The 27,060-nt window shown below is 37.7% G+C and overlaps 1 protein-coding gene across 6 annotated transcripts in view; it reads right to left on the reverse strand.

The window, feature by feature from the left end:
• The window catches only part of Potefam2 (POTE ankyrin domain family member 2), a 204,488-nt gene that overhangs the window by 95,180 nt on the left and 82,248 nt on the right, over positions 1-27,060 (reverse strand). For 5 of the 6 annotated variants that reach the window (XM_087601106.1, XM_087601111.1, XM_087601109.1 and 2 more), the window contains 2 exons: positions 8,227-8,257; positions 5,551-5,623 (listed from right to left, as the gene is read on the reverse strand). The exons of the other annotated variant lie outside the window; for it this stretch is intronic. In XM_087601106.1, the coding sequence (XP_087457232.1) occupies positions 5,551-5,623; positions 8,227-8,257 (104 nt within the window). The remainder of the gene's footprint in view (positions 1-5,550; positions 5,624-8,226; positions 8,258-27,060) is intronic. 6 annotated transcript variants of the gene reach the window in all.

Below are 27,060 nucleotides of genomic sequence, written 5' to 3' on the forward strand. Positions count from 1 at the left end.
CTTCTACTACAAGTTGGGGGACTTTTTTGTCTGTCATCATGAAATGTAATATTCAACATATAACTCCTGCTTCAAATTTTTATTTTAGAATCCCATCATTGAAGCAAATGTTCCAATTGTAAACATTTTTTTGGAATGTTTTCCAGAAACAAGTGCACTCAAACACATTTTCATTGATAATCTGAGGAAAGAAACTTGAAACAACTTCTCAAACTCTTTCTTATTAGATCCTTCACATCATAAAAGTATCTAGAAGACTTCTCAGCCCACATATTTCCATAGAAATTGCATGACTCTAAATAAACTGAAAAGCTGCTAAAAAGAAAAACAATGTATCCTATTGTATCCTATGTTTCTTGAAGTTTTCTTTTATTATGCTAATGACATTGTTTTTGTTTGGGTTTTAAATAAATTTTTTCTTGCACAATTAAAAAAAAAAGACACTCCACGTGTGTTGAAAGTAAAAGAAAAAAAAAAAAAAAAACCATCAAGTGACCATAGGTGTGTGGGTTCATTTCTGAATCTTCAATTCTTTGTGTGTGTGTGTGTGTGTGTGTGTGTTTGTGTTTGTGTGTGTGTGCTTGTGTGTGTGTTCACTCGCATGCAAATGTGTGTGTGTGAGAGAGAGAGAGAGACTGAGACAGAGACAGAGACAGAAATAAAGAGGACGACAGGAAGACAGAGAGACAGAGAGAAACACTGTATTGTCTTCCTCTTGAAATCATTTTTTCTTTCTTTTAATTGGATTTTTAATTTATATTTCAAATGTTACATTCTTTCCCATCCATAAACACTCTATTCCATCCCCCATCACCCTTCTTGTAAGAGGGTGTTCCCCAACCACAATCCACCCCTTCCTGCTTTCAGCACTGACATTCCCTTACACTGTGGGGTTGAGTTTTGGCAGAACCCCAAAAGAGTTTTGGCAGTATCTCCCTCCCATTGGTGCCCAACAAGATCATTCTTTCCTACATATGCAGCTGGAGCCATGAGTCTGTCCATGTGTACTATTTGGGCAGTAGTCTAGTCCCTGGTAGCTCTGGTTTTTGGGTATTGATGTTCTTATGGGGTTGCAAGCCCCTTCAGGTCCTTCAATCCTTTCTCTAACTCCTGCAATGGGGACTGTATTCTCAGTTCAATGCTGTGCTGCTAGCACTCGCCTCTGTATTTGTCATGATATGGCACAGCCTCTCAAGAGATAGCTATATCAGGCCCCTGTCAGCATGCACTTCTTGGCATCAGCTATGTTGTCTGGGATAAGTGACGATATGTATATGGGGAGGATCTCCAGGTGGGGGAGGCTATGAATGGCCAATTCCTTCAGTGTCTACTCCAAATTTTGTTTCCATATTGCCTCATATGAATATTTTTGTTCCTCCTTTTAAGAATGACTGAACCATCTGCACTTTCATCATCCTTCTTCTTGAACTTCATGTGGTCTGTGGATTATATCTTGGGTAATTCGAACTTTTGGACTAATATCCATTTATCACTGAGTTCATACCATGTGTTTTTTTGTGATTGCTATACCTGAGTCAGGATGATATTTTCTAATTCCAACCATTTGCCTATGAATTTCATGAAGTCATTGTTTTTAATGACTGAGTAGTACTCCATTGTGTAGATGTACCACATTTTCTATACCCATTCCTCTGTTGAAGGACATCTGACTTCTTTGCAACTTCTGGTTACTATAAATAAGGATGCTATGAACATAGTGGAGCATGTGTCTTTGTTGTATGTTGGAGCATATTTTGGGTCTATGCCCAAGAGAAGTATAGCTGGGTCCTCAGGTAGTGGAATGTCCAATTTTCTGAGGAACCTCTAGACTGATTTCTAGAGTGGTCATACCAGTGTGCAAGCCCACAAACAATGGAGGAGTGTTCCTCTTCCTCCACATCCTCACCAGCATCTGCTATTATTTATCTTAGCCATTCTGACTGGTGTGAGGTAGAATCTCAGGGTTGTTTTGATTTGCATTTCCCTTATGACTAAGGATGTTGAACATTTCTTTAGGTGCTTCTCAGCCATTCAGCATTCCTCAGCTGTGAATCCTTTGTTTAGCTCTGAACCCCATTTTTATAGGGTTATTTGTCTCCCTGCAGTCTAACTTCGTGAGTTCTTTGTATATTTTGGATATAAGCCCTCTATCAGTTGTAGGATTGGTAAAGATCTTTTCCCAATCTCTTGCTTGCCATTTTGTCCTAACTACAGTGTCTTTGGTTTACAGAAGGTTTGTAGTTTTATGAGATCCCATTTGTTGATTCTTGATCTTAGAATATAAGCCATTGGTGTTTTGTTCAGGAAATTTTCTACAGTGCCCATGTGCTCAAGATTCTTCCCACTTTTCCTTCTATTAGTTTGATTGATTTGCATTCTTCTACATGCTGACCTCCAGTTGAACCAGCACCATTTGTTGAAAATTCTAATTTTTTGTATTGGATGGTTTTAGCTCCTTTGTCCAAGATCAAGTGACCATAGGTGTATAGGTTCATTTCTGGGTTTTCAGTTCAATTCCATTTATCTACCTGCCTGTCTCTGTACCAATACCATGTGGTTTTAATCACTATTGGTATGCTGTATAGCTTGAAGTCTGGGATGGTGATTCCCACAAAATTCTTTAATTGTAGAGAAATATTTTTGAAATAATTGTTTTTTTCTATTCCAAAGGTATTTGCAAATTGCTCTTCCTAACTCTAGAAGTGTTGAGTTGGAATTTTGATAAAAATTGCCTTGAATCTTTAGATTACTTTTGGCAAGATAGCCATTTTTACTATATTAATACTGCCAATCCATGAGCTTATAGGAGATATTTCCATTTCTGGGCTCTTCTTTGAATTCTTTCTTCAGTGACTTGAAGTTCTTGTCAAACAGATCTTTCACTTGTTTGTTTAATGTAACACCAAGGTATTTTATACTATTTGTGACTATTGTGAAGGTTGTTATTTCCCCAATTTCATTCTCAGTCTGTTTATCCTTTGAGTATAGGCAGGCTACTGATGTGTTTGAGTTAATTTTATAACCAGCCACTTTGCTGCAGTTGTTTAGCAGGTTTAGGAGTTCTCTGGTGGAACTTTTGGGGTCACTTATGGATACTATCATATCATCTGCAATTTTCAATTTGTATTCCTTTTTCATCCTTTTGTTGTCTAATTGCTCTGGCTAGGAATTTGAGTATGGTCTTGAATAAGTAAGGAAAGAGTCAGCAACCTTATATATTCAATGTTTTTAGTGGGATTGCTTCATGTTTCTCTCCATTTAGTTTGATGTTGGGTACTAGTTTGCTGCATATTGCTTTTACTATGTTTAATATCTTTAATTCCTTTAATTCCTGATCTTTCCATGATTTTCAACATGAAGGGGTGTTGAATTTTGTCAAATGTTTTCTCAACATCTAAAGAGATGATCGTGTGTTTTTTTCTTTAAGTTTCCTTATATAGTGGATTATGTTGATGGATTACCTTATATTAAACCACCCCTTCATCCCTGGAATGAAGCCTACTCGATCATGGTGAATGATAATTTTGACGTATTCTTGGATTTGGTTTGCGAGATTTTACTGAGCATTTTTGTATTACTTTGAAAGAGTATTGGTATTATGTTTTCTTTGAATGTCTGAGAGAATTCTGCACTAAACCCCTCTCTTTCTGGGATTTTTTAGGCTGGGAGACTTTTGATGACTGCTTCAATTTTTTTAGGGATTGTGGGACTGTTTATATGGCTTATCTGATCCTGATTTATCTTTGTTACCTAGTATCTCTACAGAAATTTGTCCATTTCATCCAGATTTTCAAGTTTGGATGAGTAGTAGGGTCTGCTGATTTGGGGAATTTCTTCAGTTTTTGTTTTCTTTTTCTCCCTTTTCCTTTCTGATTTTTGTTAATTTGGATATTCTGTCTGTGCTCTCTGTTTAGTCTCGTTAAGGCTTCCTCTATTCAAAGGATAAACAGTCTGAGAAAGAAATTAGGGAAATGACATCCTTCATAATAGTCTCAAATAATATTAAATACCTCGGTGTGACTTTAACCAAGCAAGTGAAAGATCTGTATGATAAGAACTTCAAGTCTCTGAAGAAAGAAAACAAAGATCTCAGATGATGGGAAGATTCCCCCATGCTCATGGATTGGCAGAATTAATATAGTAAAAATGGCCATCTTGCAAAAAAAAGCAATCTATAAATTAAATGCAATTCCCATCAAAATTCCAACACAATTCTTCAAGCAACTTGCAAATTCATTTGGGTTTGCAAGCTGGTACAACTACTGTGGAAATCAGTCTGGCAGTTGTTTAGAAAACAGGACAGAGTATGACCTGAAGACCTGGTTATATCACAAAGATACTCCATCATATAACAAGGATATATGCTCCACCATGTTCATTGCACCTTCATTTATAATAGCCAAAAGCTGAAAAGAATTGAGATATCCTTCAACAGAGAAATGGATCGAGAAAATGTGGTACATTTACACAATGGAATACTTTTCAGGTATTACAAACAATGATTTCATGAAATTCTTAGGCAAATGGTTGGAAATAGGAAATACCATCCTAAGTGAGGTAACCAAAACAAAGAAAAGCAAACATGGTATGCACTCACTGATAAGTGGATATTAGCCTAAAACTTAGTATAGCCAAGATATATCTCACAGATCACATGAAGCTAAATAAGAAGGAAGACCAAAGTGTGAATGTTTCAGTCCTTCTTAGAAGAGGGAAAAAATACAGAATGAAACACAGAGACAATATTTGGAGCAGAAACTGAAGGATAGGCAATCCAGAGACCGTCTCACATGGGGATCAATCCCTCATACATTCACCAAACCCAAGACTGTATTGTAGATGCCAAGAAGGGGATGCTAACAGGAGACTGAAATAGCAGTTTCCTAAAACGCCCTGCCACAGACTGACAAATACAGAGGTCAATGCTTGCAGTCAACTATTGGACTGAGAACTGGGTCCCCAATGGAGAAATTAGAGAAAGGACTGGATGAGTTCAAGGGATTCTCAACCCCAAAAGAAGAACTACACTATCAACCAACCAGACACCCCAGTGATCCCAGGGACTAAACCACCAACAAAGGAGTATATATGGAGCCAGGGCAAATCAGGAAAGGGGATAAAATTTGAAATGTAAGTAAAGAAAATATCAAATAAAAGAAAAAATATAAAAGGAGTAAATTTAATATTCTATCATATATATACATATACATATATATGTGTGTATATATATAATATATAATATATATTATATATATATATACTCTAATACTATATATTATATATAGTATAATATATAGTATTATAATAATAATAATATATATATATACTCTAATACTAGTACATTCTTTGGCCTAAATATTTACTATGTTTTGGTATTTTTCACAATAAAGGCATTAGATTATCATCATTTTGAAAAGAAATGCTTTTTTAGCCAACTGTCCAGCTAAAATTGTGATAGTTCAGATAGTTCAACAACTGCTATGTTCAAACAATTCAAACACCACAAAGAAAAACTCAGGTCAAGAATCTATCTGAAAAATCTCTGATTACCTGGATTTCAGAATAATATTCATCCTCCTCTCTTGAACACATAGAAATCAGTGACTCGGATCTGAAACCATATCTTTCAAGAACAAACATATAATAAAATGGGTGAATTGTACTCAGTAAAAATATTCTTAATGACTAGTCATTTGGACAGCAAATAGCTTTATAAAATTCTTTCAGTTGTTACTTTCTGCTTCTAATTCTCCCAATCTCTCTGGACTTATCAATAGAGTATGAACATAGTTCAACATAAGATTTGGACAGTCAATATATTGATGGAATCTGAATATCATTTATCCCTAAATTATTTGTCCTGATGGTTGCACCCAAATTATAATTAATTGCTCATATACACATTCAGCATAAACATAATGTGTCACCCCTAAATAAAGCAGAACATTGCAGTGTCTACATTCTACTCCCTATTCATAAAACATCAAACTATATAACTTAAAAGTAGCAGTCCTCATTCTTGAGCATATTAATTGGTTATTGAAAGGAAATAATCACATTCATCCATTTAAACATAACTAATAAAGTCATTTAAAAACTTTTAAAACTCTTGAAGACTAACTTTATAAGTAAACACACAAATTATGTGCATTGCTGTTAGTCTTGCTCTTTTAAGGGGGTAACATACTGCAACAAAAATAACTCAGTTATGTTTCCTAATTGGTTCAATTTTATTCAAAGACTACAAGGACTTAAAAACTTTCTTATGTGGTTGATCAACATCATAGAATTCTTGATAGAGTACTTTTGCCTCCTTTGCCCTCTACATTCTCAACATGTCTTTATTCTATATAATATCATTCCTGCTCACTCTTCTACAGTGTTAAATGATGCTCCTTAGCCTTTAAAAGTCCATCCCAGGTAATTGCAGATTCCTGAAAGTAAACTATCTAAAAAACCTGAGAAGCAATTAGTTCCATGATTCAGGCAAATAAGGTAAATGGAGCATCAGCAAAACATAACTTAAGCCTATGCACGCTAGTATTTTCTATGAATATATTGCACATCCCAATCTATATGTAAGACTTGGGATAAGACACACAGGAGAAAAGGCCTTTGTCACCAGGTCACATATATTTGTCTTTCACTACTTCCCATAATTCATATATACTCTATCCCACTCTCTGTTTACAGAAACATTCCTCTTTTCTAGAAAGGATTCACTGTGGCTCAAGTAAATTTTCAACAGAAATATGGATATTTGTCATGTGTTACAATGAAGCACAAAGTCAATGCGTTTTATAAATTACTTTCAACCCTATTCTAATACACAGTATTAGATGATTTTCAATATCCTGTGTCGTGTATAATTAACTGTATTGTCTTTTTAAAACTCATCAAAAGTCTAACCTCTTATTCCTATTGACCTCCATGATGTTCCTTTTGAAATTGCCTTCCCCCTTTTAAAGGTATTCTAATGGTCCACTATAGACCACCAAAAAACTAATCATAGCTCTTTAATGTCATGTTTTTCCTCTCTCATTGAGAACAATTGATTCACTCCCTTATTCTACTATTGAAATATTTAATCAAATACTGGTCAGCAAAAAAAGATAACTAGCCTTATTGGTAAGAAACATATGCAAATCTAAATTGAGGCATATATATTTACATATCCATAGAATACTGTCCGTTAGCCTTGGGTGGTCCATCAAAACAACCACTTATCTACACTGATGAATCCAGTTTGTTTTGCTTGGGGTATTTTTATTAGCTTTCAGTATTCCTTGAAGACTCAAACTTTTAAAATTTGAGATTCTTAAGAACTAGAAGACAATTTAGCAGCCAAAACCTACATATAAAGAAACATGAAGAAAATTATACTATATAGTAAAAATGTCAAGAAACTTAGTTTCATGAGGCAAAAAGACTTAAAAAAAACCACATAGTAATACAGAGCAGTAGTTTCTAGAGAAAACAGACCTGAGAATAAATTAATAATACTATTTAAGTAGATGCAGAACACAATAAATATAACATGGTGTATGTGAATAGGCACTACAATTCTAATAAAATTGTTTTGAGACCTCTCTGATATTTACTATTTCAAAACTATGATTTTATGGGCACAGTTAATAAAGGTCTTCCTCTCCATTATTTGACAGTAGTATGCTTTAGTCATGTGTTGACTAACAGCAAATGTCAAAAGGATAAGATAAACTGTGGAACTACAAATATAACTCTCAGGAAAATTCTAAGCCAGAGTTGACACCTGGGACTATTCCAATATAATCAGAAAAACAAGAGAATACATAGCCCGCCATTTAAGTCATGACCTTGTTACTTGGTAACTATGGGATCATGAAATTTATCAAGTTTTTAGATGACAACTGCTATATCAATAAGATACTTGGTTATAATGATATAAAAGTTTAAAACATATTGTTTTAAAAAGGTACAATCTCCATTAAAGGAGCCACATGGAATCCAGTGGACAATACTGATTAAACAGCAGCATTTTCTCTAAGTGCTGGTGTCATATGCTTATAATCTTTGGGCTTGGTAGGCAGAAGAATGTGGATCTCTGTATTTGATACTAGTCTGGTCTACATAGTGAAGAAGTCCTGTATCAAAATGTCAAAACAATTAATAGTTTAATAATTAATAAAAGAGCTATAATTTGAAATTATAAATAAACATTCATTTTTAAAAATTCTAAAATCCTACCCTGATGAGTAGAAGTCTGCATGTAGATTTCCTGTGATTGAAACAATAGTAAAACATATTTGAGTAGACGAAATTAGTCTATAAATGATAATAATTAGACATGTTGTAGCTTCAATGATAAATGATAACTATACCTCTGGCAAAAAATTAAGGCATCAAAAAATCTTTATTCTTTGAATTTAGTTTTTGATACTCAACATTAAGTCAAAATAAAATGTGACTATAATCCCAAATGAACTATCAGACTGATAGAAAATAAGACCATCACAAGCATCAGTAACTATTATAACTAACAATCAAATAGAGTAATTTGTCTGGAATAATGGTAGCAGGGTCAGTTATAACACAGAATAAATATGTTGTTATAAAACAAGACTTCTACAGATATGTAAATGCATTTCTTATGGTAAGGGCAAAACAGCCTATCAGAAAGAAGTGGAGTCAATGAGCAGTGCACCTTTGAATCCCTAAAATTATACAAAAGGATTAAAAAATTCTCATAAAGATTTTCCAGGTATCTGAAAAAAGACCTAAGGTTAAATCACATTTGCCCATGCTCCCTTATTTTCTGTGAGATTAGGTGGCAATGAGTTATTTTAATTCTTGCTATAATTATTATTTTTACCTGTAAGCAATGTGGTAGAAACTCGATTGCTATTGTTGCCAACCTTGAAGTATCTGCTGGTTAGCAAACCTCATAATGAAACTATCTACTCTATACTCATAGCAGAAGTTTAAATGTATGCACTGCAAAAATAATGTCAGAGAAAATCACTGTGGAGGATGGATTATTATAAAATTATAGATAAATATGAAAGTATGTGCATATATATCACTTAATAACTCACTAAAGTTGTTTCTATTGGGATAAAAACTAATATTCATTTTATATAAAACATGAAGGACAACACAGTTTGAGATCCCTTGAGAAGTATCTTCCCATGAAAAAAGATGACTGGACATCTGCCAAAGTGGTAGAACACCTGGCTTTCAAATATAGGATAAGAGATAATCTGGGATTATAGAGTGATAATTAGGCATCTCTTGGTTTATGTATTACTTCATTTTAATGCTTAACACCACAGACACCAATCACATACAAACAAAAGAACTATCTCAGAGTAAAGGATCAGAAAAACATTTTCCAAGAAAATGATCCCAAGAATCAAGATGGAGTTGCCATTCTTATATCCAATGAAATAAAGTTTCAACCAAAAGTAATCAAGAGAGATGGGGAAAAATATTCCACAAGCATCAAACAAAATAATCCCAAAGATGAAGTCTCAATTCTGAACATTTATACCACAAATGAAAGGACAACCACATTTGCAAAAGGAACTTCATGAAAGCTCAAAACACACATCACAATATAGTGAGAGACTTCAATACTCTATTCTCACCAATTTACAGATCATTGAAATAGAAACTAAACAGACATAGTGAAACTAACAGAATTTATGAATTAAATAGATTTAACAGATATCTACAGAACATATTAAAGCAAAATAAGGAAATACCCCTCCTCAGCACTTCATAAAACAAGAAGATTGAAACACATACAAGAACATATACAAGAAGATTGAAACAATCCTATCCATGCATTCTATCAGATCACCATGGACTAAAGCTGAACTTCAATAAAAACAAAAACAACAGAAATCCCACATATTTAAGGAAACTGAACAACTTTCTTCTCAATGATAATTTGGACAGAGAAGATATAAAGAAAAATTAAAGATTTTCTAGAAATCTATGAAAATAAAGGCACAGTATACCCACAATAATGAGGCACAATGAAAGCAGTGTTAGGAGGAAAATTGATAATCACTAAGTGCCTTCATAAAAAAGTTGGCGAGATCCCAAACTAGCAACTTAACCCCACACCTAAAAATTCTAAAACAAAATGAAACAAACATAACGAAGGGGGTTAAGCAGCAGGAAATTGTCAAACTTAGGGATGAAATCAATCAATTAGGAAAAAAAGAGAAAAATGCTAAGAATCTACAAAACAAAGAAGTGGATCTTTGAGAAAATCAACAACATCAATAAAACCCTTAGCCTAACTAACTAAAAGACACAGAGAAAGTATCCAAATTAACAAAATTAGAAATGAAAAGGGAGATGTAACTGAAAGTGAGGGAATTAAAAACTCATAGATCTGACTACAAAAGCCTACTCATGAGAAAACTGGAAAATCTAGGCAAAATAGATGTTTTCTAGACAGATACCACAAACCAAAGTTAAATCCAGACCAGCTAAACTATCTAAAGAGACTCATAACCCCTAAAGAATTAGAAGCAGTCTTTAAAAACTGTCCAAAGTAAAACAAAAATGCCCAGGGGCAGAGGTTTTAGTGCAGAATTCTACCAGACACCAAAGAAGAGCTAATTCCAATGCTCCTTAAACTATTCCACAAAATAGAAACAGAAAGAGAACTACCTAATTCATTCTATGAGGTCACAGTTACTCTGATACCTAAACTACCCCAAGACCCAACAGAGAAGTTCAGACAAATTTCACTTATGAATATCAATACAAAATTTATCAGTAAAGTATCCACGAATTAAGGACAAAAACATATTTAAAAACATCATTTATCACAGTCAAGTAGGCTTCATCACAGGGGTGCAGGATTGGTTCAGTATTAAAAAAAAATCCATCCCCCTAGGCCTGAGACACCGCCAGAACCTGAAGGGACAGACCAGATAAAGAGTTCTCTGCACCCAAATCCCATGGGATGGAGAGCTAAACCTACAGAGAGGCAGACAAGCCTGGGAAACCAGAAGAGACTGCACTCTGCACACACATCTCGGACGCCAGAGGAAAACACCAAACGCCATCTGGAACCCTGGTGCACAGAGGCTCCCAAAAACGGCGGCGCAGATCTTCCTGGTTGCTGCCTCCGCAGAGAGCTCATAGGCAGCACCCCACTAGCAAACTTGAGCCTCAGGACCACAGGTAAGACCAACTTTTCTGCTGCAAGAGACCTGCCTGGTGAACTTAGGACACACAGAGGCAAAATTCCTCTAGGATCAGGCACTTCCTGTGTTTACCGGGAGTCCCAAACCTGCGGATCCCGGCCCGCAGCAGGTCTCTGCTCCCAAACCCCATGGGAGAGAGACCTCACCGCCTGGTCAGGTGGGCACTCCTGAGGCTGCAGAGCAGAAGAGACCACCAACACTGCTCACCCCTGACCACATCCCTGGCCCAAGAGGAAACTGTATACGGCCAATGGGTTCCCGTGGGGGAGGGCCCAGGAGCCGCAGGACCCCTGCGCCTGAGACACCGCCGGAACCTGAAGGGACAGACCGGATAAACAGTTCTCTGCATCCAAATCCCGTGGGAGGGAGAGCTAAACCTACAGAGAGGCAGACACGCCTGGGAAACCAGAAGAGACTGCACTCTGCACACATCTCTGATGCCAAAGGAAAACACCAAACGCCATCTGGAACCCTGGTGCACAGAGGCTCCCGGAAACGGCGGCGCAGATCTTCCTGGTTGCTGCCACCACAGGGAGCTCGTAGGCAACACCCCACTAGTAAACATGAGCCTCGGGACCACAGATAAGACCAACTTTTCTGCTGCAAGTGACCTGCCTGGTGAACACCAGACACAGGCCCACAGGAACAGCTGAAGGCCTGTAGATAGGAAAAACTTCACCGCCCGAAAGCAGAACACTTTGTCCCCATAACTGGCTGAAAGAAAACAGGAAAACAGGTCTACAGAACTCCTGACACACAGGCTTATAGGACAGTCTAGCCACTGTCAGAAGTAGCAGAACAAAGTAACACTAGAGATAATCTGATGGCGAGAGGCAAGTGCAGGAACCTAAGCAACAGAAACCAAGACTACATGGCATCATCGGAGCCCAATTCTCCCACCAAAGCAAACACAGAATATCAAAACACACCAGAAAAGCAAGATCTAGTTTCAAAATCATATTTGATCATGATGCTGGAGGACTTCAAGAAAGACGTGAAGAACTCCCTTAGAGAACAAGTAGAAGCATACAGAGAGGAGTCACAAAAATCCCTGAAAGAATTCCAGGAAATCATAAATAAACAAGTAGAAGCCCATAGAGAGGAGACACAAAAATCCCTGAAAGAATTCCAGGAAAACACAATCAAACAGTTGAAGGAATTAAAAATGGAAATAGAAGCGATCAAGAAAGAACACATGGAAACAACCTTGGACATAGAAAACCAAAAGAAGAGACAAGGAGCTGTAGATACGAGCTGCACCAAGAGAATACAAGAGATGGAAGAGAGAATCTCAGGAGCAGAAGATTCCATAGAAAGCATTGACTCAACTGTCAAAGATAATGTAAAGCAGAAAAAGCTACTGGTCCAAAACATACAGGAAATCCAGGACTCAATGAGAAGATCAAACCTAAGGATAATAGGTATAGAAGAGAGTGAAGACTCACAGCTCAAAGGACCCGTAAATATCTTCAACAAAATCATAGAAGAAAACTTCCCTAACCTAAAAAAAGAGATACCCATAGGCATACAAGAAGCCTACAGAACTCCAAATAGATTGGACCAGAAAAGAAACACCTCACGTCACATAATAGTCAAAACAACAAACGAACAAAATAAAGAAAGAATATTAAAAGCAGTAAGGGAAAAAGGTCAAGTAACATAAAAAGGCAGACCTATCAGAATCACACCAGACTTTTCGCCAGAAACTATGAAAGCCAGAAGATCCTGGACAGATGTCATACAGACCGTAAGAGAACACAAATGCCAGCCCAGGTTACTGTATCCTGCAAAACTCTCAATTAACATAGATGGAGAAACCAAGATATTCCATGACAAAACCAAATTTACACAATATCTTTCTACAAATCCAGCAGTACAAAAGATAATAAATGGTAAAGACCAACATAAAGAGGCAAGCTATACCTTAGAAGAAACAAGAAACTAATCGTCTTGGCAACAAAACAAAGAGAAGAAAAGCACACGAACATAACCTTACATCCAAATATGAATATAACAGGAAGCAATAATCACTATTCCTTAATATCTCTCAACATCAATGGCCTTAACTCCCCAATAAAAAGACTTAGATTAACAAACTGGATACACAACGAAGACCCTGCATTCTGATGCCTACAGGAAACACACCTCAGAGAAAAAGACAGACACTACCTCAGAGTGAAAGGCTGGAAAACAACTTTCCAAGAAAATGGTCAGAAGAAGCAAGCTGGGGTAGCCATTCTAATATCAAATAAAATCAATTTTCAACTAAAACTCATCAAAAAAGTTAAGGAAGGACACTTCATATTCATCAAAGGAAAAATCCACCAAGATGAACTCTCAATCCTAAATATCTATGCCCCAAATACAAGGAAACCTACATACGTCAAAGAAACCTTACTAAAGCTCAAAACACTCATTGCACCTCACACAATAATAGTAGGAGACTTCGACACCCCACTCTCATCAATGGAGAGATCATGGAAACAGAAATTAAACAGAGATGTAGACAGACTAAGAGAAGTCATGAGCCAAATGGACTTAACAGATATTTATACAACATTCTACCCTAAAGCAAAAGGATATACCTTCTTCTCAGCTCCTCATGGTACTTTCTCCAAAATTGACCATATAATTGGTCAACAAACGGGCCTCAACAGGTACAAAAAGATAGAAATAATCCCATGCGTGCTATCGGACCACCACGTCCTAAAACTGGCCTTCAATAACAATAAGGGAAGAATGCCCACATATACATGGAAATTGAACAATGCTCTACTCAATGATAACCTGGTCAAGGAAGAAATAAAGAAAGAAATTAAAGACTTTTGAGAATTTAATGAAAATGAAGGTACAACATACCCAAACTTATGGGACACAATGAAAGCTGTGCTAAGAGGAAAACTCATAGCTCCGAGTGCCTGCGGAAAGAAACAGGAAAGAGCATATGTCAGCAGCTTGACAGCACACCTAAAATCTCTAGAACAAAAAGAAGCAAATACACCCAGGAGGAGTAGAAGGCAGGAAATAATCAAACTCAGAGCTGAAATCAACCAAGTAGAATTAAAAAGGACCATAGAAAGAATCAACAGAACTAAAAGTTGGTTCTTTGAGAAAACCAACAAGACAGATAAACCCTTAGCCAGACTAATGAGAGGAAACAGAGAGTGTATCCAAATTAACAAAATCAGAAATGAAAAGGGAGACATAACTCCAGATTCAGAGGAAATTCAAAAAATCATGAGATCTTTCCATAAAAGCCTTTATTCAACAAAACTTGAAAATCTGCAGGAAATGGAAAATTTCCTGGACAGATACCAGGAACTGAAGTTAAATCAGGAACAGATAAACTAGTTAAACAACACCATAACTCCTAAGGAAATAGAAGCAGTCATTAAAGGTCTCCCAACAAAAAAAGCCCAGGTCCAGACGGGTTTAGTGCAGAATTCTATCAGACCTTCATAGAAGACCTCGTACCAATATTATCCAAACTATTCCACAAAATTGAAACAGGTGGAGCCACAATTACTCTTATACCTAAACCACACAAAGACCCAACAAAGAAAGAGAACTTCAGACCAATTTCCCTTATGACTATCGACGCAAAAATACTCAATAAAATTCTGGCAAACCGAATCCAAGAGCACATCAAAACAATCATCCACCATGATCAAGTAGGCTTCATCCCAGGCATGCAGGGATGGTTTAATATATGGAAAACCATCAATGTGATCCACTATATAAACATACTGAAAGAACAAAACCACATGATCATTTCATTAGATGCTGAGAAAGCATTAGACAAAATTCAACACCCCATCATGATAAAAGTCCTGGAAAGAATAGGATTTCAAGGCCCATACCTAAGCATAGTAAAAGCCATATACAGCAAACCAGTTGCTAACATTAAACTAAATGGAGAGAAACTTGAAGCAATCCCACCAAAATCAGGGACTAGACAAGGCTGCCCACTCTCTCCCTACTTATTCAATATAGTTCTTGAAGTTCTAGTCAGAGCAATCAGACAAAAAAGGAGGTCAAGGGAATAGAGATCGGAAAAGAAGAAGTCAAAATATCACTTTTTGCAGATGATATGATAGTATATTTAAGTGATCCCAAAAGTTCCACCAGGAACTACTAAAGCTGATAGACAACTTCAGCAAAGTGGCTGGGTATAAAATTAACTCAAATAAATCATTAGCCTTCCTCTACATGAAAGAAAAACAAGCCGAGAAAGAAATTAGGGAAACGACACGCTTCATATAGACCCAAATAATATAAAGTACCTCGGTGTGACTTTAACCAAGCAAGTAAAAGATTTGTACAATAAGAACTTCAAGACTCTGAAGAAAGAAATTGAAGAAGTCCTCAGAAGATGGAAAGATCTCCCATGCTCATGGATTGGCAGGATTAATATAGTAAAAATGGCCATTTTACCGAAAGTGATCTACAGATTCAATGCAGTCCCCATCAAAATACCTATCCAATTCTTCAAAGAGTTAGACAGAACAATTTGCAAATTCATCCGGAATAACCAAAAACCCAGGATAGCTAAAATTATCCTCAACAATAAAAGGACTTCAGGGGGAAATCACTATCCCTGGACTCAAGCAGTATTACAGAGCAAGAGTGATAAAAACTGCATGGTATTGGTACAGAGACAGACAGATAGACCAATGGAACAGAATTGAAGACCCAGAAATGAACCCACACACCTATGGGCACTTGATTTTTGACAAAGGAGCCAAAACCATCAAATGGAAAAAAGATAGCATTTTCAGCAAATGGTGCTGGTTCAACTGGAGGTCAACATGTAGAAGAATGCAGATCGATCCATGCTTATCACCCTGTACAAAGCTTAAGTCCAAGTGGATCAAGGACCTCCACATCAAACCTGATACACTCAAACTAATAGAAGAAAAACTAGGGAAGCATCTGGAACACATGGGCACTGGAAAAAATTTCCTGAACAAAACACCAATGACTTATGCTCTAAGATCAAGAATCGACAAATGGGATCTCATAAAACTGCAAAGCTTCTGTAAGGCAAAGGACACTGTGGTTAGGACAAAACGGCAACCAACAGATTGGGAAAAGATCTTTACCAATCCTACAACTGATAGAGGCCTTATATCCAAAATATACAAAGAACTCGAGAAGTTAGACCGCAGGGAGACAAATAACCCTATTAAAAAATGGGGTTCAGAGCTAAACAAAGAATTCACAGCTGAAGAACGCCAAATGGCTGAGAAACACCTAAAGAAATGTTCAACATCTTTAGTCATAAGGGAAATGCATATCAAAACAACCCTGAAATTTCACCTCACACCAGTGAGAATGGCTAAGATCAAAAACTCAGGTGACAGCAGATGCTGGCGAAGATGCGGAGAAAGAGGAACACTCCTCCATTGTTGGGATTGCAGACTGGTAAAACCATTCTGGAAATCAGTCTGGAGGTTCCTCAGAAAATTGGACATTGAACTGCCTGAGGATCCAGCTATACTTGGGCATATACCCAAAAGATCCCCCAACATATAAAAAAGACACGTGCTCCACTATGTTCATCACAGCCTCATTTATAATAGCCAGAAGCTGGAAAGAACCCAGATGCCCTTCAACAGAGGAATGGATACAGAAATTGTGGTACATCTACACAATGGAATATTACTCAGCTATCAAAAACAATGACCTTATGAAATTCGTAGGCAGATGGTTGGAACTGGAAAATATCATCCTGAGTGAGGTAACCCAATCACAGAAAAACACACATGGTATGCACTCATTGATAAGTGGCTATTAGCCCAATTGCTTGAATTACCCTAGATGCATAGAACACATGAAACTCAAGATGGATGATCAAAATGTGAATGCTTCACTCCTTCTTTAAAAGGGGAACAAGAATACCCTTGTCAGGGAATAGAGAGGCAAAGATTAAAACAGTGACAGAAGGAACACCCATTCAGAGCCTGCCCCACATGTGGCCCATACATATACAGCCATCCAATTAGACAAGATGGATGAAGCAAAAGAAGTGCAGGCCGATAGGAGCCGGATGTAGATCGCTCCTGAGAGACACAGCCAGAATACAGCAAATACAGAGGCGAATGCCAGCAGCAAACCACTGAACTGAGAATAGGACCCCCGTTAAAAGGGGAACAAGAATACCCTTGGCAGAGAATAGAGAGGCAAAGATTAAAACAGACACAGAAGGAACACCCATTCAGAGCCTGCCCCACATGTGGCCCATGCATATACAGCCATCCAATTAGACAAGATGGATGAAGCAAAGAAGTGCAGGCTGACAGGAGCCGGATGTAGATCTCTCCCGAGAGACACAGCCAGAATACAGCAAACAGAGGCATATGCCAGTAGCAAACCACAGAATTGAGAATAGGACCCCCGTTGAAGGAATCAGAGAAAGAACTGGAAGAGCTTGAAGGGGCCCGAGACCCCATATGTACAACAATACCAAGCAACCAGAGCTTCCAGGAACTAAGCCACTACCTAAAAACTATACATGGACTGACCCTGGACTCTGACCTCATAGGCAGCAATGAATATCCTAGTAAGAGCACCAGAGGAAGGGGAAGCCTTTGGTCCTGCTAAGACTGAACCCCCAGTGAACTAGATTGTTGGGGGGAGGGCGACAAGGGGGGGAGGATGGGGAGGGGATCACCCATAAAGGAGGGGAGGGGGAGGGGGATGTTTGCCCAGAAACCGGGAAAAGAAATAACACTCGAAATGTATATAAGAAATACTCAAGTTAATAAAAAAAATCCATCAATGTAATCCACAATATAAACAAACTCAAAGAAAAAATCCTCACAATCATCTCATTAGATGATGAAAAGCCTTTGAAAAATTCCAGTACCTTTTCATGTTAAAAGTCTTTAAGGTATCAGGAAATCATGGTACATACCTAAACATTATAAAAACCATATAGAGCAAACCCCCAGGAAATATCAAATTAAATGGAGAGAAACGTGAAGCAAGTCCACTCAATTCAGAGTCGACACATGTCTGGCCTCTCACTCCCTACTTATTTAGTATAGTATTCAAAGTTCTAGCTAGAGCAATTCAACAGCAAATGAAAATCAAGGCTATAAAATTGGAAAGAAGAAGTTAAGCTATCACTATTGGCGCATATATATATATATATATATATATATATATATATATATATATATGAATGAGACCCCAAAAATTCTACCAGAGAATTTCTACATCTGATAAACAACTTCAAAAAAGTGGCTAGATATAAAATTATTTCCAAGGATTCTGTAGCCTTCCTTTATAGAAACAATAAACAGTCTGAGAAAGAAATTACAGAAACAACACCCTTCACAATAGTCACAAATAATATAAAATATATTGATATAACTCTAACCAAGCAAGTAAAAGATATGTATGATAAGAACTTCAAGTCCCCAAAGAAATTGGAGAAGATATCAGAAATGAAAAGTTGATTGGTAGGATAAACAGTAAAAATTGCCAACTTACAAAAAGAAATTCACAAATTCAGTGCAGTCCCCATAAACTCCAGAACAATTATTCACAGATATGAAAAGAGCAATTCTCAACTTCATATAGGAAAACAAACAAACAAAAATCAGGATGGCCTAAAGAACTCTCAACAGTAAAAGAACTTCTGGGGAAATCGCCATCACTGACCTAAAGCTGTATGAAAAAGCAATAGTGATTTTTAAAAATAACATAGTATTGGTTCAGAGACAGACAGGCCAATCTGTGAAATAGAATTGAAGATCCATAAGTAACCCCATGTACCTATGGACACTTGATTTTTGACAAAGAAGCCGGACCAATACAATGGAAGAAAATAAGAGCCATCAAAAAATAGTGCTAATTTAATAGAAATCTGAATGTAGAAAAGTGAAAATTGATCCATATTTATCAACTTGCACAAAGTGCATGTCTGAGTGGATCAAGAACCTGGACATAAAACTGGATACATCGAATCTAATTGAAGAGAATAGCCTGGAAATCATTAGCACAGGATAAATTTTCCTGAACACAATAGGAATGACTCAGGCTCTAAGACCAACAATTGATAAATGGGACCATACAAAACTGAAAACCTTCCATAAGGCAAAGGATGCAAGGCAAAGGATAAAGCAGCAACAAAAAAAAAAATCTTCACTAACTGTTCATCTCTAAAGAGCTAATATCTGAAATATATAAAGAACTAGGAAGGGGAATAACATTTGAAATGTAAGTAAAGAAATATATCTGATGAAATTTTTTTTTAAAAAGAAATCCAATTAAAAAATGCGGTATGGAGCTCGCTGATCCCGGCCCACAGCTCCCTGCTCCCAAATCCCGTGGGAGAAAGAGCTCATTCCCCAGACAGGTGGACACTCCTGACACTGCAGGGCAGGAGAGACCTCCAATACTGCCCACCCTTGCCCACATCCTTGACCCAAGAGGAAACTCTATAGGGCCTCTGGGAACAGGAAGATAGGGGAACTCAAGCTGCAGGAACTCTATGGTCCAGACTCCACGCGGATCTGAAGGCACCTGATCAAATAGCTCCCTGCACCCAAATCCTGTGGGCAAGAGAGCTAGACATTCAGAGGAGCAGACATGCCAGGGAACCCAGACGAGGCTACTCTCTGCCCACATTTCTGACTCAAGAGGAAAATGCCTAGAGCCATCTGGGCTCCCTGTGCACAGGGTATGAGAGAAGGTGGGGCAGGCCCTTCTAGTTGCTAAACTCACTGAGAGCTGAAACCTGGCTCTGAGGAGCGACTTCAGGCCTGAGACCAAAGGTAAGACCAACCTTTCTGCTCCAAGTGACCTGCCTGGTGGACTCAGAATATACACCCACAGGAACACCTGAAGACCAATAGACAGGAATGACTACACACCTGAAAGCAGAACACTCTGTTCCCATAACTGGCTGAAAGAAAACAGGAAACAGGTCTACAGCACTCCTGACACACAGGCCTATAGGACGGTCTAACCACTGTCAGAACTAGCAGAACAAGGTAACACCAAAGACAACGTGGTGGCAAGAGGCAAGTGCAGGAACCCGAGCAACATAAAACAAGACTACATGTCATCATCAGAATGAAATTCTCCCACCAAAGCAAACACTGAATATCCAAACACATCAGGAAAGCAAGATCTAGATTTAAAATCACATTGGATGATAATGATGGAGGACTTTCAGAAAGACATAAAGAATTCCCTTAGAGAAATGCAGGAAAACACAAAGGAACAAGCAGAAGCCTTTAGAGAGGAAACACAAAAATCCCTGAAAGAATTCCAGGAAAACACAATTAAACAGGAAAAGGAATTAAAAATGGAAATAGAAGCAATAAAGAAAGCATAAAGGGAGACAACCCGGGATATACAAACCAAAGGAAAGGAAAAGGAACCGTAAGTACAAGTGTCACCAACAGAATGCAAGAGATAGAAGAGAGAAGCTCATGAGCAGAAGATTCCATAGAAATCACTGACACAACTGTAAAAGATAATGTAAAATGGAAAAAGATAACGACCAAAAACATACAGAAAATGCAGGAAACAATGAGAAGATCAAGCCTAAGGATAATAGGTATAGAAGAGAGTGAAGACTCCCAACTCAAAGGAACAGTAAATATCTTCAACAAAATCATAGAAGAAAACTTCCCTAACCTAAAGAAAGTGATGCCCATGAACATACAAGAAGCCTACAGATCTCCACATAGATTTGACCAGAAAAGAAAATCCTCACGTCACATAATAGTCAAAACACCAAATACACAAAATAAAGAAAGGATATTAAAAGCAGTAAAGAAAAAAGGTCAAGTAACATATAAAGGCAGACCTATCGGAATTACACCAGACTTCTCCAAAGAGACTATGAAAGCTAGCAGATCCTGGACAGATATCATACAGACCCTAAGAGAACACGAATGGGAGCACAGGTTACTGTATCCAGCAAAAATGTCAATTAACATAGAATTGGAGAAACCAAGATATTCCATGACAAAACCAAATTTGCACAATATCTTTCTACAAATCCAGTGCTACAAAGGATAATAAATGGTAAAGCCCAACATAAGGAGGCAAGCTACACCCTAGAAAAAGCAAGAAACTAATCATCTTGGCAATGAAACAAAGAGAAGAAAAGCACACAAACATAATCTCACATCTAAACACGAATATAACAGGAAGCAATAATCACTATTCCTTAATATCTCTCAACATCAGCAGACTCAATTACCTAATAAAAAGACACAGATTAACAAACTGGATATGCAATGAGGACCCAACATTTTGCTGCCTACAGGAAACACACCTCAGAACAAAGACAGAAACTACCTCAGAGTAAAAGACTAGAAAACAGCTTTCCAAGCAAATAGTCTGAAGAAGCAAGCTGGAGTAGCCATTCTAATATCGAATAAAATCAATTTTCTACCAAAACTCATCAAATCAGATAAGGAAGGAAACTTCATAGTCATCAAAGGAAAAATCCACCAAGATGAACCCTCAATCCTAAATATCTATGCTCCAAATAAATGGGCACCTATACATAAAATAAACCTTACTAAAGCTCAAAGCACACATTGCACCTCACACAATAATAGCAGGAGATTTCAACACTGCACTCGCATCAATGGACAGATCATGGAAAGTGAAATTAAGAGAGACATAGACAGACTAAAAGAAGTCACGAACCAAATGAGTTTAACAGATATTTATAGAACAATCCATCCTAAAATAATCGAATATACCTTCATCTCACCACCTCATGGTACTTTCTCCAAAGTAGACCATATAATCGGTCATAAAATAGGCCACAACAGATACAGAGAGAAAGAAATAATCCTATGCATCCTATGAGACCACCATGGGTTAAAGCTGGTCTTCAATAACAATAAGGGAAGAACAACCACACATACATGGAAGTTGAACAATCCTATAAGCAAGGATAACATGGTCAAGGAAGAAATAAAGAAAGAAATTAAAGACTTCTCAGAATTTAATGAAAATGAAGGTACAAAATACCGAAACTTATGGGATACAATGAAAGCTGTGCTAAAAGGAAAACTCATAGCTCTGAGTGCCTGCAGAAAGAAACATGAGAGAGCATGTATCAGCAGCTTGACAGCACACCTAAATGCTCTAGAACAAAAAGAAACAAACACATCCAGGAGGAGGAGAAGGCAGGAAAAAAACAAACTCAGAGCTTAAATCAACCAAGAAGAAACAAAATGGACTACGCAAAGAATCAACAGAACCAAAAGCTGGTTCTTTGTGAAAATGAACAGGATAGATAAAGCCTTAGCCAGACTAACCAGAGGACACAGACAGTGTGTCCAAATTAACAAAATCAGAAATGAAAAGGGAGACATAACAACAGAATCAGAGGAAACTCAAAAATCATCAGATCCTACTACAAAAGCCAAGGTTCAACAAAACTTGAAAATCTGGAGGAAATAGACAATTTCCTAGACAGATACCAGGTACCAAAGTTAAATGAGGAACAGAGAAACCATTACAACCACCCCATAACTCCTAAAGAAATACAAGCAGCCATTAAAAGTCTGCCAACCAAAAAGTGCACAGGTCCAGATAGATTCAATGCAGAAATCTATCAGACCTTCAAGAAAACTCATACCAATACCATCCAAACTATTCCGCAAAATTGAAACAGATGGAGCTCTACCGAATTCCTTCTATGAAGCCACAATTACTCTTATAAGTAAACCACACAAAGACCCAACAAAGAAAGAGAACTACAGACCAATTTCCCTTATAAGTATCGATGCAAAGATACTCAATGAAATTCTTGAAAACCAAATCCAAGAGCACATCAAAACAATCATCCATCATGATCAAGTAGGCTTCTTATGAATGCAGGGATGGATTAATATACGGAAAACCATCAATGTGATCCATTATATAAACAAACTGAAAGATCAAAACCACATGATCATTTCATTAGATGCTGAGAAAGCATTTGACAGAATTCAACACCCCTTCATGATAAAAGTCCTGGGCAGAATAGGAATTTAAGGCCCATACCTAAACATATTAGAAGTCATATACAGCAAACCAGTAGCTAACATTAAACTAAATGGAGAGAAACTTGAAGCAATCCCACTAAAATCAGGGACTAGACAAGGCTGCTCACTTTCTCCCTACTTATTAAATGTCATTCTCGAGTCCTAGCCAGAGCAATCAGACAACAAAAGGAGATCAAAGTGATACATTGGAAAGGATGAAGTCAAAATATCACTATTTGCAGATGATATGATAGCATATTTAAGCCATCCCAAAAGTTCCACCAGAGAACTACTAAACCTGATAAACAACTTCAGCTAAGTGGATGGGTAAAAAATTAACTCAAATAAATCAGGAGCCTTCCTCTACAAAAGAGAGAAACAATCAGAGAAAGAAATTAGGGAAATGATACCCTTCATAATAGTCCCAAATAAAATAAAATACCTCGGTGTGACTTTAACCAAGCAAATAAAAGATCTGTGTGATAAGAACTTCAAGCCTCTGAAGAAAGAAATTGAAGAAGACCTCAGAAGATGGAAAGGTCTCCCATGTTCATGGATTGGCAGGATTAATATAGTAATAATGGCCATTTTCCCAAAAGTGATCTACAGATTGACTGCAATCCCCATCAAAATTCCAATCCAATTCTTCATAGAGTTAGAAAAATTTGCAAATTCATCTGGAATAATAAAAAACCCCAGAATATCTAAAACTATCCCCAACAAATAAAAGGACTTCCGGGGGAATCACTATCCTTGAACTCAAGCAGTATTACAGAGCAATAGTGATAAAAACTGTATGGTATTGGTACAGAGACAGGCAGATAGACCAGTGGAATAGAATTGGAGTCCCAGAAATGAACCCATACACCTATGGTCACTTGATTTTTGACAAAGAAGAAAAAAACCTTCCAATGGAAAAAAAGATAGCATTTTCAGCAAATGGTGCTGGTTCAACTGAAGGTCAGTATGCAGAGGAATGCAGATCGATCCATTCTTATCACCCTATGCACAGCATAAGTCCCAGTGGATAAAGGACCTCCCCATCAAACCAGATACATTTGAACTAATAGAAGAAATAGTGGGGAAGAATCTCGAATACATGAGCACTGGAGAAATTTTCCTAAGCAAAACACCAATGGCTTATGCTCTAAGATCAAGAATAAATAAATGGGATGTCATAAAACTGCAAAGTTTCTGCAAGGCAAAGGACACTGTTGTTAGGACAAAATGGCAACCAACAGATTGGGAAAAGATCTTTACCAATCCTACAACAGATAGAGGCCTTATATCCAAAATATACAAAGAAATCACGAAGTTAGTTAGACTGCAGAGAGACAAATAACCCTATTAAAAATGGGGTTCGGAGATAAACAAAGAATTCATAGCTGAGGAATGCTGAATGGCTGTGAAACACCTAAAGAAATGTTCAACATCTTTAGCCATAAGAGAAATGCATATTAAAACAACCCTGAGATTTCACCTCACAAAAGTGAGAATGGCTAAGATCAAAAACTCAGATGACAGCAGATGCTGGCGAGGATGTGGAGAAAGAGGAACACTCCTCCATTGTTGGTGGGATTGCAGACTGGTACAACCCTTCAGGAAATCAGTCTGGAGGTTGTTCAGAAAATTGGACATTGAACTGCCTGAGGATCCAGCTATACCTCTCTTGGGCATATACCCAAAAGATCCCCCAACATATAAAAAAAGACACGTGCTCCACTATGTTCATCACAGCCTTATTTATAATAGCCAGAAGCTGGAAAGAACCCAGATGCCCTTTAGCAAAGTAATGGATACAGAAAATGTGGTACATCTGCACAATGGAATATTACTCAGCTATCAAAAACAATGACTTTATGTAATTCGTAGGCAAATGGTTGGAACTGGAAAATATCATCCTGAGTGAGGTAACCCAATCACAGAAAAACACACATGGTATGCACTCATTGATAAGTGGCTATTAGCCCAAATGCTTGAATTACCCTAGATGCCTAGAACAAATGAAACTCAAGACGGATGATCAAAATGCGAATGCTTCACTCCTTCTTTAAAAGGGGAACAAGAATACCCTTGGTAGGGAATAGGGAGCCAAAGATTAAAACAGACCAAAGGAACACCCATTCAGAGCCTGCCCCACATGTGGCCCATACATAAACAGGCACCCAATTAGACAAGATGGATGAAGCAAAGAAGTGCAGGCCGACGGGAGCCAGATGTAGATCGCTCCTGAGAGACACAGCCAGAATATAACAAATACAGAGGCAAATGCTAGCAGGAAACCACTGAACAGAGAATAGGACTCCCGTTGAAGGAATCAGAGAAAGAACTGGAAGAGCTTGAAGGGGCTCGAGACCCCATATGTACAACAATGCCAAGCAACCAGAGCTTCCAGGGACTAAGCCACTACCTAAAGATTATACATGGACTGACCCTGGACTCTGACTTCATAGGTAGCAATGAATATCCTAGTAAGAGCACCAGTGGAAGGGGAAGCCCTGGGTCCTGCTAAGACTGAACCCCCAGTGAACTAGATTGTTGGGGGGAGGGCGACAACGGGGGGAGGATGTGGAGGGGAACACCCATAGTGAAGATGATGGGGAAAGTTTAGGGGTATGTTGACCTGGAAACCAGGAAATGGAATAACAATTGAAATGTAAATAAGAAATAACCAATTTAATAAAGATAGAGGGAAAAAAATGTGGTATGGAACTAAACAGAATTCCCAACTGAGGGATCTCTACTGTCTGAGAAACACTTAAAGAAATATTCAACATCCTTAGTCATCAGGGAATTGCAAATTAAAACCCTGAGATTCCACTTTGCACCTATCAGAATGTCTAAGATCAAAACCTCAAGTGACACTATATGCTAGTGAGGATATGAAGAAAAGGATACTCCTCCATTGTTGGTAGGATGGCAATCTGCTACAACCACTGTGGAAATCATTCTGATGTTTCCTGGTATGATAGTTTAAATATGCTTGTCCCAGGGAGTAGCCCTATTAAGAGGTATGTCCTTGTGGCTGTAGATGTTGCCTTGTTGGGTATGGGCTTCAGAAAACTCATTCCAACTCCGAGGAAACCAGTTTTCTCCTAGCAGCCTTCAGACATAGATGAGCACCTCTTGTACCATGCCTGCCTGATAATGGACCTCTAAATCTGTAAGCCAGCCACAATTATAGGTTCTCAAAAGAGATGCATTGGTCATAGAATCTGTTCACAGCAATAAAACCCTAAGCAAATACCGAAGTAGCTACTAGGGACTCAGGTTTTGCTGTGATGAGCCTGACCATACTTTTGTTTGGAAGAATGTGGAAGATTAGGGAACTTTCCATTCAGAAAGCAGTGGAATGCTTTAAGAGGGGCTTAATGGGATTTTCTAGTTGGAATATAGAAGGCTTTGTTAGTGAGAGTGATTTGAGCAGTGCAGACCTGGCCCAAGAAGTTTCATAAAGAATTTCAACATGTGGCCTAGAGACATAGTTTGTGGTATTGTGGTGAAGAAAGTGGCTGAGTGTATCTCAGGCTAAGGTATAGAGATTTATATTAATTGCATTGAGAATGAAATCTCAAAAAAGTCCAGCAAAGACTTTGTTCTCAGGGTATAGCTTATGAAGAAGATTTTGAACAAGCATAACAAGCTTAGAAAGGAAAAAATACGTAAAACATATGGTTCAAAGGCCACCAGGACATAGAATGGAGTTGAATCCTGTGTTCTAGAAAATAAGAGTTTAAGGGAGTGAGAATATGGTGGAAGATTCCACCCAGATAAGTTTAATCCCAGGAGACAGAGCCATGCAGATATCTAAGTTCAAAATCAATCTACAGAAAACATTCCAT

This window comes from Rattus norvegicus, chromosome 1 (genome assembly GCF_021556685.1).
Source record: "Rattus norvegicus strain SHRSP/BbbUtx chromosome 1, alternate assembly SHRSP_T2T, whole genome shotgun sequence".
NCBI lineage: Eukaryota > Metazoa > Chordata > Mammalia > Rodentia > Muridae > Rattus > Rattus norvegicus.